This window comes from Leucoraja erinacea, chromosome 3 (genome assembly GCF_028641065.1).
Source record: "Leucoraja erinacea ecotype New England chromosome 3, Leri_hhj_1, whole genome shotgun sequence".
Lineage (NCBI taxonomy): Eukaryota > Metazoa > Chordata > Chondrichthyes > Rajiformes > Rajidae > Leucoraja > Leucoraja erinaceus.
The window spans coordinates 71,549,579-71,560,729 of record NC_073379.1 but is presented as its reverse complement, the minus strand read 5'-3'; the positions used below and the strand labels follow the sequence as shown (position 1 = coordinate 71,560,729).

Below are 11,151 nucleotides of genomic sequence, written 5' to 3'. Positions count from 1 at the left end.
AATGCCTTTTCATATGGAAACAGCACATGCAGAGTTTGCATAGTTTAGCATTATCTATTTCGGAGTATACCCGTTGTGTTGCCTAGTGTTAAGGTATTTTAATAAAACAGAAATAAAATTAATGATTGAGTGTGTCGGGAATGGAGAGAGCGAGAGAGATGGAGAGGAGAAGGGGAGCAGTGGTGGTTTGAGACGACACCAGGGTTGACAGCGGCTCGGCCCGGCCCGGCGGGAGTGGAGGGGAGGGGACGGGGCGAGTGGAGGCGCCATATTGGCGAGCGGGACGTGCAGTGCCGGGAGGAGGGAGGGAGGGAGGAGCTCCGGCAGCAAACAGCCGGTCGGGGGCTGCCCGGGCGCAGTTTGATCCTTGAATACAGCGGTGGATCTTGCAGGGCAGCGGCGGGTCGGGTTGGGTCGGGTTGGGTTGGGTCAGGTCGGAGCCGGCCGCTCGGCTATGAAAGGAGTGCCCCAAGCCTGCGCCGCCGCCGCCATGCAGGAGACATTCGGCTGCGCCGTCACTAATCGCTTCAACCACCTGCTGGACGATGAATCCGACCCGTTCGACATCCTGCGGGAAGCCGAGGAGAAGAAGCAGCGCAAGAAGAAGGAAGACGGCGGCGGCGGCCGGAGGAGCAGAGCCGGAGCTGCAGCCGGTGGGGGAGGAGGAGGAGGAGGAGGTGGTGGTGGTGGAGCCGCCATCTCGTCGCCTTCCTCCGGCGGCCCGGCCTCGGCTCCTGGTGCCGGGGCCTCTGCCAGCGCCGCCAAAGCGGGCAGGAGGGAGTCGCAGAAGGCCCGGAAGATCTCGTCCGGCGGCGAGGCCGGGTTCGGGCCCGCGGCTACTTCCACCGGCGCCGGCGGCATCAGGCGCGGCGGCGGCGGCGGCGGCGAGACCGTGTCGGTGGGCGGCGGACAACGGAGAGAAGGTCTGTCGGGGGAAGGATGGGTGGTCCATGGCCACTGGGGTGGGTGGGGATGGGGGGGGGTTGGTTGGGGGTGGGGGGGAGAGGGAGAAGGTGATCCTTGTGTCCCAGAGAGTAGCTGCGGGAGGGGTGATTCTGCTAATGCCCTGGTTGGAGGGTGGGCAGGGATGGCCTGGGTCTTGGGTATAGGTGGGATTTGCTGAGGAAGGAGCTGTGGCCTCCTTTGCTGGACTGTGCTATGGAGAGATTGTGGAGAACTTGGGATGGGAACTGGCAAGCAGGTGTCTCTTTGTTTACATATTTAAACAATATCGTAGCCGGATGAAATGCAGCATATTTGAGCTAGGCATCGGTCACGTTCTGCAAACCGGACTGTTGTTGCTAAGTCTGCAACATTGGATCATTTTGGAGAATTGAGCTTCAGAGCATGTCAGTGGCGCTGATAAGTATTTCATGCAACACAATAGGCGAAAGGAGATTCCCATGGGATACCACAAAATATATTGTGTTGTGGGGACCCGCTGTCTCTCTCCATGATGTGAAATCACGAAAAAAATTAGGTGCTGGAAGTCGGGAATAAAAACAGAAACATTGAAAACATTTAGCAGGTCTGACTGCATCTGTGGAAAGTGAAACGACTGAACGTTTCAGATCCCAATACCCTTTGTTGGAACTATTTTCTGTCACATTATGATCTCTCTGGTTATCAATCTGCTGAAGAAACAAAAGGATATTTAAATTCTAGTTGTGTGATGTTTCCCAATTAAATGTAATTTCATTCTTTTATATCAATTTTAGGAAAAACGGGCATCTGGGCAAATATTTTAATGTTGAAAAGTAAATGTATCACACTTTTTGCTGATTTGAGTGTACTCTTATCTCACGGAAAACATTGACAAACTGAGCAGGTTAATAGGGCAACTAAGCACATGGCAAATTAGGGTAAAAAGGCTCCACTTCCTCTTCAAAATCTATCGAATCAAATTCATCGTGTGGGTCACTTATGTAGTTTATTTTAAAAGAGCTCGATTGAGGAAATAATAATCGTAATAAACTACGTGGGGAATGGTTGGTTGTCACCGAGAAACTTGGTAACAGAGCAGTGATCCACACATTTATTTAAAAAAAATGTAACAATCAAGTGTAGTCTTATTTTTGCTAGTTTGAAAAGAATATCAATAATTTAACAATTCTACTGGAGGCTTATTGGTGATTCACCCAGACTTCCATTTAACGTCTTTTTAAAAGATTTGGTGAAAAACAGTCTTTTAAAATCAAGAGACATTTGACTAATCACCCCCAAAATATCTACTCCCTTTCTCCTGAATATTTCGGATTTGCAGCAGCATGTGTCCACAAAATAGTCCAAACTGCTAAGTCAGCAAAGAGCAATTTAATCTGAGCACGTTTTTAACCTACGTGCTCAGCATTTTACTGAAGAGTTGATCATGGAGCGTATAACTGTCGACTGTAGTCTTGTGGTGGGGTGAAGATTCCTGAACAAATTCACGCGTGCCTACATAATTGGGATGTAAAGTATCAAGAAAGCTCCCACGTGTGTATTGTACTGAATGGCCTAAGAGACAACTTTCAAAGCCATCAGAATCTTGTGCCTGCTTTGAGTAATTATATGCTGATGTGGGAGACCATGAGAAATGAAGGATTTTTGCTGACATTCATTTGATCCATTACTAAGGCATGGTTAATAAGTTTACAGATGACACTTAAATATGTGGTATTATAGACAGTGAAGAAGGTTATCCGGAATTACAGTGGGATCTTAATCAGCTGGGGAAGTGGGCTGAGAAATGGCAAATGGGGTTTAATTCAAGTGTGAGGTTTGGCATTTTAGAAAGTCAAAACAGGAGTAGGGCGTTCACAGTGAATGGTAGAGCCCCAGGGAATGTTATGGCACAGGGAGACCTTGGAATACATGTACAGAGTTCCCGGAAAGTGATGTCACGGGTAGGTAGGTGGTGAGGTGTCTTTTTTTGCATGCTGAACTTCATCGGGGCATTATGCTGCAGTTGTGCGAAGGCTGCATTTGGAGTATTGTGTTCATTTTTTCTCAAAATGCTGGAAACATGCTAATAGGGTGTAAATAATACAAGAAAAGACTTGAGGATGTTGCTCAGATGACAGTTATAAGGAGAGGTTGGGCAGGTTAGGACTTTATTCCATGGAGTGTAGGAGACTAGGGGTGATCTTTCGAGGAGTATAAAATCACGAGGGCAAAGATAAGGTGCACACTGTTTTCCCCAGGGTTGGAGAATGAAGACCATATGGGTTTACGGTATGAGGGGAAAGATAGAAGTCTGAGGAGCAACATTTTCACACAGTGGGTGGCACATGTGGCAGAAGTGGGTATTATTGCCACATTAAAAAAAACACTAGGACACAGTGATGGATAAGAAAGATTTGGAGCGATATGGGTCGTATGTAGGCAAGTCGGACAAGCTCAGTTCGGCAATTCGGTTGCAATGGATGAGTTGTGTTGAGAAGCTTGTTTCCATGCCATTTGACTAATTTGCACATAAACTAAAAATGGAGAATATTCTCAGCTGGTTGGGCAGCATCTCAGGTGTTAGAAAGTAAATTAATGACCTTCTATCAGGCAACATTCAGAAAGGTAAATTTGTATGAAGTTGCATTGAGGACATGGAAAATTAATAATTGTTGTTACCTGCTTTTGTACATAGGCTTTTCCTTTAAAACATTTCATCTATGGGTACCAATTTCTATGCTGCTATTTCTTCTCTTCCAATGCCCCTTTCCACACCATTGATTATAGTTTTTATCTCCCTGTCAACTGTGGTTTCCCTCTACTGCATTTGCTAGTGTTTGTAACCACATTTGTTCCATTTCCTGTACTCTTATTACCAATCCTCCCATCAGAATAAGGATAAGGTACCCCTTGTCCATGCCTTTCACTCAACTTGCCTCCACATTCAAAGTATCATCCTTTGTAAATTCTGATATCTGGTGATCCCACCCCTTGTCTCTCCCTCAAAATTCTTTCAACATCAGATCTTTTCTCTTTGAAATGCTCTGGTCTCCACCAATATCTTGTCCCTTTTCAAAACTTCCTTCCACTCAAATGCCAAATCTGCTGGGTTACCTCTTTCCTGCCCCCTATTTGTTTATTCCTCTGAAAGAGGAGGACATGCCCAGCCTGTTCTGCAGGGTATGTCTTCCTGCTCTGCATTTCACAACTTGTGAAAGTTTGTATTTGAGTCGCATCTGATAATGATGAATGGCATTTGAGAGAAAATACAAAGGAGATGAGGACAAGAATATCCCTTATATACACATGTACTTTTGTGAACTGCTTTGGATGATGGTGAGCTATATTTGAATTTTATGTGACTAGACCAAGTGGGACCCGTTGGGTCCCATCCCCCAATGTGGGGGGGGGCACGGCGTTGTCACACAGGAGGGCTGGTCCCCAACGCAATATTCCATCATTCACCCATAGCTCCCAACTGCGCAGGCGCGGCTGATGGGTTCCCGTTGTGACATAGAAGATGGAGGCATTACTATGCAAGCTAAGTGCAGACCCATTGGCTCTGCTTCCCCGACGTAAGATTCCACCACTCACCCGTTCCCCAACGCAATATTGCAACACTTGCGCTTTGCCCCCAACTGCGCAGGCGTGGCTCATTTCTCCTCATCCCCCAGCACTCCCTCCACTTCCTCTTCACCATCCCTCTTCAATTCCTAGAGATGGCGAGGTGGTAGAGATGGAGGGAGAGGGGGAGGGGGCAGAGAGGGCGAGGGTAGAGGGATGGGGGAGGGGTAGAAAGGGAGGGGAGAGGGGCAGAGAGGGAGGGGGGTAGTTTGGGTGGAGGGAGGGAGAGGAAGGGGAAGTGGAGAGAGAGAGAGGGTGTGAGGAGTGTAGATAGGGAGTGGTCATCTCCCTCCTGCATCCTACCCCCCCCCCCATCCCCTCTACCATCTCACTCCCTACCCCCCCCCCCCCCCCCCCCCCCCCTCCCTTGTTTCCCTCATCCTCCTCCCCTCACATTCCCTGCCACAGGACCTACCCAAGTCGTAGAGCAGCGCCAGGGCCTGGAACTTGGCCTGGTTCTCGTACTTGGCCCGGCCCTGACTTGGTTTCAGCGGCAGCTGTTTTTTCGGCCCTGGGCTCGGCTCTCACTCCAGGCCAACACTAATAATACACCCACACACAATAGTAGAATAATAATGATAATAATAATAATAGACTAGACCATAATATATATATATTTTAAAAATATATATATCCCAAAGTAATATTCCACCTCTCCACCAATTCCAATATTGGTGGCTAGTGGGGGGGGGGGGGCTTTCTGGAGTGCTAGTATGGGTATTGTAGGCTGAAGGAACTGTTTTCCAGAGGGATAGTATGGACATTGTGGGCCAAATGGATTCTTGGGCTGGCAGCTCAGTCACTGAAGCCTGATGTGCTGGCAGCTCATTCATGGCTGGTGGGCTGGGAGTTGACTCATGGTTATTCCTTGAAATTCCATTTCAAGCAGGGTGCAAGGCCACCAAATTCAAATGCAGTTTCATACCACTTCAAGCAGGGTGCAAGGCCATCAAATTCAAATGCAATTTCATACCATTTCAAACAAGGTGAAACCACCATACACCACATAAACACCACACTCACAATGCAGTAGATTCACAGCTCAGACAGAGTCGTGACCTCTCCCTCCCCTGTCTTGCAGAGACTGAGCCACACCCACGCTTCCGGGTTTTATAATCTCCCTCCCACTGGAAGGGGCGTGGCTTTCATGGCGTGATTGACAGAGAGATTCGCAACATTTTTTTAAACACTAATAATACTTTTATTTTTAATTGATGGGAAGAATCCTCTGCACCTGATGAGCAGAGGGGGACTGAGTAAGATGGTCAAAAATCACAGCCGTAAGTGGTAGCGTTTTATCTAAAATCAATGTACAGTACAAACAGGAAGTTGTGAAGTTACCACCACCATCAACCATTTGCAGTGCAGCATTTCAAAGCAGTTACCACCACCAACAACCATTTGCAGTGTAGCATTTCAAAGCAATTACCACCACCAACAACCATTTGCAGTGTAGCATTTCAAAGCAGTTACCACCACCAACAACCATTTGCAGTGCAGCATTTCAAAGCAATTACCACCACCAACAACCATTTGCAGTGCAGCATTTCAAAGCAGTTACCACCACCAACAACCATTTGCAGTGCAGCATTTCAAAGCAACCACCTTTTCATTTTCAAACCACATTAAGGGCACTCACAGTTGAGTAGACATGTGCTCAGTATTATTCACAGCTCAGAGCGACGTGACCCTCTCGCTTCCTCCATCTTGCAGGTGTCTTGTGGGTTTTATAGTTTCTCCCCCCTCCCACCAGCAAGGGCAGCAGAGAGAATGTTAACATTTTTTAAACATTAATAACTTTTATTTTTAATCAATGGGAAAAATCCCCTTGTCCTGCGCAGCGGAGGGGGACTGAGTAAGATGGCCAAAAATCACAGCCGTAAGTGGCAGCGTTTTTTCAAACAGAAACAGAAAAACAGGAAGTGGTCAAGATCTTACTTTTAGTTATATATATATATAATATATATATATATATATTCAAAGTTAGCGGTTGCCCGGGTGCCATTGACCACCCAAAGTGCCGCCAGGCAACCTAAACGGCGACTCATTTTGCACGGCTTGGCATGCAGATACTGGTTTTTACCGATAGGCAAAAAACTGGAGTAACTCCGCGGTCAGGCAGCACCTCTGGAGAATAGGAACGTGACGTTTTGTGTCGGCGACGGCTGTATTGCGGGGCAAAGATACTAGGTGCAGGGTGACAAAAGGTCGGAACGAATCACAGGTCCCAAACAGCGGCTCTACAGCCTCCTCCTCCCGCACCCCACCCGGCAGAAGGAGGCCTCCTCCTCCCGGCCTCGGCGTGCGAAAGGGGTTGTTTTGAAAGCGCCGTTGGTGGGCTTGCAATCAGCGGCCGCTATCGCCCTGATAACGGCCGCTGCTTGCAAATCCGCCAACGGTGCTTTGAAGGAGGACTCACTGGTGTACCTTGCGAGTCGGGTGTATAGTTGGAAGCTGGGGGTCTAAATGATTTTGGAGGCGGTGGGAGTTGGGGATGGGTCGGCAGATCATTCCATTCACCTTCAGTTTACATTTGATGTTATTTAAGTTTCTGGCACTCCATGGTGCTTTAGAGACACGAGAGGTGTATAGTTGTTTCATTATCACGTGTCCTCTGTTGATCCAGAAAAATGGTTAACCCAGAAAGGTTCTTGAACCGAGGGTGCCAGAAAATCAGTGTTCAACTTGTAGTACAAATGGGTGCTGTATGCATTTATTCCAAGCTATTCTTGTTAGTACCACAAATTACAAATCAAAAACTAGTGGATTCATCAGATTGATTGCATTTGGATTTAACCTGGTTGTACTTTTTTTTCCAGAAGAGTAGGTTTAAAAACTTTTAATAAATCTATCTTCATTAGATTGAAAGGATAAGCTAGCTGAATTTTAATGTAAAGAAAAAATACTGGCATGATCTAATAAGATTTTTGATCACTGGATAATTATAGCATAGGAGGAGATTATTCATCCCATTGTACAAGGCTGGCTCTTTACCAGGGTAACTTTCTATTCCCACATTCTGGCCTTTTCTCCTCAGCCATGGAAACTTTTCTTCGCCACTTATTTATCCAGTCCTCTCTTTATGGCGGCAATGGAAACCACATCCTTGGCATCTGCAGACAGTGTGTACGTGTGTTGAAGACTCTCTCCGTCTCTTAGTTATTGTCCTCATTTATAAATGTGATCTTGTGTCCTCTGCCACTTCATCAAAGGGAACGGCCAACTCTTATCTACTCTGTCTAGACCCCTCATCATTTTATATAACATCATATCTTTCCTTTGTTGTCTCTAACGAAAAGTGTCCCAGGCTCTCTTGTTGGGACTTTTGGAAATGTAGTCCATCATTCCATACCATAATTGCAAATCTTCTAACCTCTTCACATCCTCCTATAACATGACTGGGATTGAATACAATTCACCATTATGTTACTTTGCTAGCTTCTCATCCATGCTATCATTGTCCCTTTTATGCCATGTGCTTCAGCTTTGCTGTCGATCTTATCAAGAGCCTTCAGGGCGTCCATAACAAGAGATTATGATATGGCTGAATTATGTTAAAAAAAAGTCTACCTTGCACTTTTTAAAAATCGTAATTCAGCCTTATCAGTTATCAAACCTTGGGATTGGACCTTGCGTATTTGGTAAAGTTGTGGAACAGGACGGCAAATATCTTTTTTGTTTAGAACAGACTATTTTGAATATATGAAAATCAGAATTGGATATCTGAAACATGACAACAAAACATAATCAGTGGAAAGAGAAACTGTCCTTCCACATAATTCTGCCTGATCTATTGAGTGTTTCCAGCAATTAAAAAAAAAAGTTAAATGCTAGTTTAAATGCATGACCTGAGTAGATTTTATCACTGGAACTGCTCAGACTACGTTTAACTAAACTTCTGTTTGATCAGGACCAAGGAGAGGCCCAAAGCGGACAGAAATCAGAGGACAGAATGAAAACCAGGATGTTGAGAGGAAAACGGAACGATCAGATCGGCGAGTTGTGTTCCGAGAACGTCGTCCTAATGAAATGGAAGGAGCTGCTGAATTTTCATTTGAAGTGTAAGGCCAATTTCCTGTTCATTGAACATGTTAGTTAAAATTGATGAAGGGTTGGGGAGCAGAGGGGTATGAATATTAAAAGTCACAGTCTAGGCTGAAATGTGATGCATTGCAGCGTAGTTCTTTATTGTATCTTGGAGTAGTTTCTGTACTCTTCTCTTTCCTGGTTCAGGTGCTAGTGTAACATGCAATGTCTGATCACTCTAGGTTGTCTGTGGTGAAATGTTAACACATTTGTTTTTAAATGTCTCTTTCCTTTCTGCCCTATGAAATAACTGATCAGGGATATCGACCAGTAGCAATTAAATAAACTACACTCCTTGTCACATGACTTTGTCTATTTCTGCTCTTAAGAATGAATGGCTGCTTATTTATTAAGATTACTTTTAAAATTTGTAATATGGGTCATCAAGTTTGATATTTCTCGTCATAAAGTTGAGAAAATAGTAGTACTAAATGATTGACTTCTTTGATAATTTACTACTAGGTGTAGTTGTATATGATTTTACAATAATTCATTGATCTGCCATAACTAACTTCTAAATGCGGTGGCCCTATTCCAAATGCTCTAACTGTTAACTGAAGTACACTGCACTCTGATTTTTGGTTCTAGTTTAGAAGGGTCATAAGTAAGTTTATTGGCCAAGTATTCACATACAAGGAATTTGCCTTGGTGCTCCGCCCACAAGTAACAACATGACATACAGTGACAGTTATGGATGACTCAGAAAACACTAAACATTAATAATAATAAAACATTAATGATAAAACACCATTGATCAAGCATGTGAACCAACAAAATACCAGATCAAAGGGAGGCTACAGATTTTTGGCTGTTTAGTAGAGCAACTACTCGTGGATAAAAACTGTTTTTACGTCTGGTTGCGGCAGCTTTGACAGTCCGGAGTTGCTTTCCAGAGGGGAGTGATTCAAAGAGTTTGTGGCCAGGGTGAGAGGCGTCAGAGATGATCTTGCCCGCTCGCTTCCTGGCCCTTGCAGTGTACAGTTCATCAATGGAGGGAAGGTTGCAGCCAATAATCTTCTCTGCTGATCGGATGATTCGCTGCAGCCTCCAGGTGTTGTGCTTGGTGGCTGAGCCAAACCTGACCATGATGGAGAAGGTGAGAACAGATTCTACGATGGCCGTGTAGAATTGGACCATCACAAGGTCGTAAGTGATAGGAGCAGAATTAGGCCATTCAGTCCATCAAATCTACTCCGCCATTCAATCATGGCTGATCTATCAACGGTTCCTGTTGTCTATATTACTAAAAGTCTGTTCTTGACCGGTTTTGGCCATCTGTGCTGCGATTTCCAAGAGAACGCCGCCACCTGCGGCCGTCATTTTTGGCCACCTTGCTCAGAGCCCCCCTCCGCCGTATGTGTGACGAGGATTTTTCCCGTCAATGAAAAATGACAGAGATATTTATGATTTTACAAAACTCCCCATTCTCTCTGCTGCCCCTGCTGGCGGCAGGGGGGAGGGACTATAAAACCAGGAAGTGGTGTGCCTCAATCAGTGTCTGCAAGCTGGAGGAAGGCAGAGGGTCACATTTCTCTGAGCTGTGAATAACACTGAACACATGTCTACTCAAATGTAAGTGTCCTTGGTTCTAAAACGCTTGCAGAATGTGTCTATTGGTTCTAAAATGTTTGCAAAAAGTGTCTTGTTGTGTCTTTTTTTTGGTTCTAAAATGTTTTTTTAGGTTCTCCCCCCCCCCCCCCCCCCCCCCTCCCCTCCCCCTCTCCTCTCCTCCCCTCTCCTCCCCTCCTCCTCTCCTCTCCCTCTCCTCCACTCTCCTCCACTCCCCTCTCCTCTCCTCTCTCCCCTCTCCTCTCCCTCCCCTCCTCTCCTCCCCCTCTCCTCTCCTCTCCCTCCCCTCTCCCTCTCCTCCCCCCTCTCCTCTCCCCCCCTCTCCCTCTCCCTCCCCTCTCCCTCCTCCTCTCCCTCCCCTCCTCCCCTCCTCCTCTCTCCTCCCCCCCCTCCTCACCCTCCCCTCCTCCTCCCCCCTCTCTCTCCCCTCCTCTCCTCCTCTCCTCTCCCCCTCTCCCTCCTCCCCCCTCCTCTCCCTCCCCTCTCCTCTCCTCTCCTCTCCTCTCCCTCGCCCTCTCCTCCCTCTCCTCCCCTCCCTTTCCTCCCCCCCTCCTCCTCCCCCCTCCCCCTCCCTCCCACCCTCTCCTCCTCCCCCCCTCCTCCCCCCCTCCTCTCCACCTCCCCCCCTCTCCACCTCCCCCTCCCTCCTCCACCTCCCCCTCCTCTCCACCTCCTCCCCCCCTCCCTCCACCTCCCCCCCCCCCTCTCCTCCTCCCCCCTCCTCCCTCCTCCCCCCCTCTCTCCTCCCCCCTCCCCCCTCTCCACCTCCCCCCTCTCCACCTCCCCCCTCCTCCTCCCCCTCTCCTCCTCCCCCCCTCCCTCCCTCCCCCTCTCCTCCTCCCCCTCTCCTCCTCCCCCTCTCCTCCTCCCCCCCCTCCCCTCCTCCCCCTCTCCTCCCCCCCTCCTCCTCTCCTCCTCCCCTCTCCTCCTCCTCCCCTCTCCCTCCTC

The 11,151-nt window shown here is 47.4% G+C and overlaps 1 protein-coding gene across 2 annotated transcripts in view; it reads left to right on the top strand.

Annotated features, from left to right (window-relative positions):
* The first annotated feature begins 299 nt into the window (after positions 1-299).
* The window catches only part of LOC129695711 (intracellular hyaluronan-binding protein 4-like), a 35,569-nt gene continuing 24,717 nt past the window's right edge, over positions 300-11,151 (top strand). For both annotated transcript variants that reach the window (XM_055632904.1, XM_055632903.1), the window contains exons 1-2: positions 300-923; positions 8,459-8,609. In XM_055632904.1, coding sequence (XP_055488879.1) covers positions 455-923; positions 8,459-8,609 — 620 coding nt within the window. In that variant the 5' untranslated portion in view covers positions 300-454. The remainder of the gene's footprint in view (positions 924-8,458; positions 8,610-11,151) is intronic.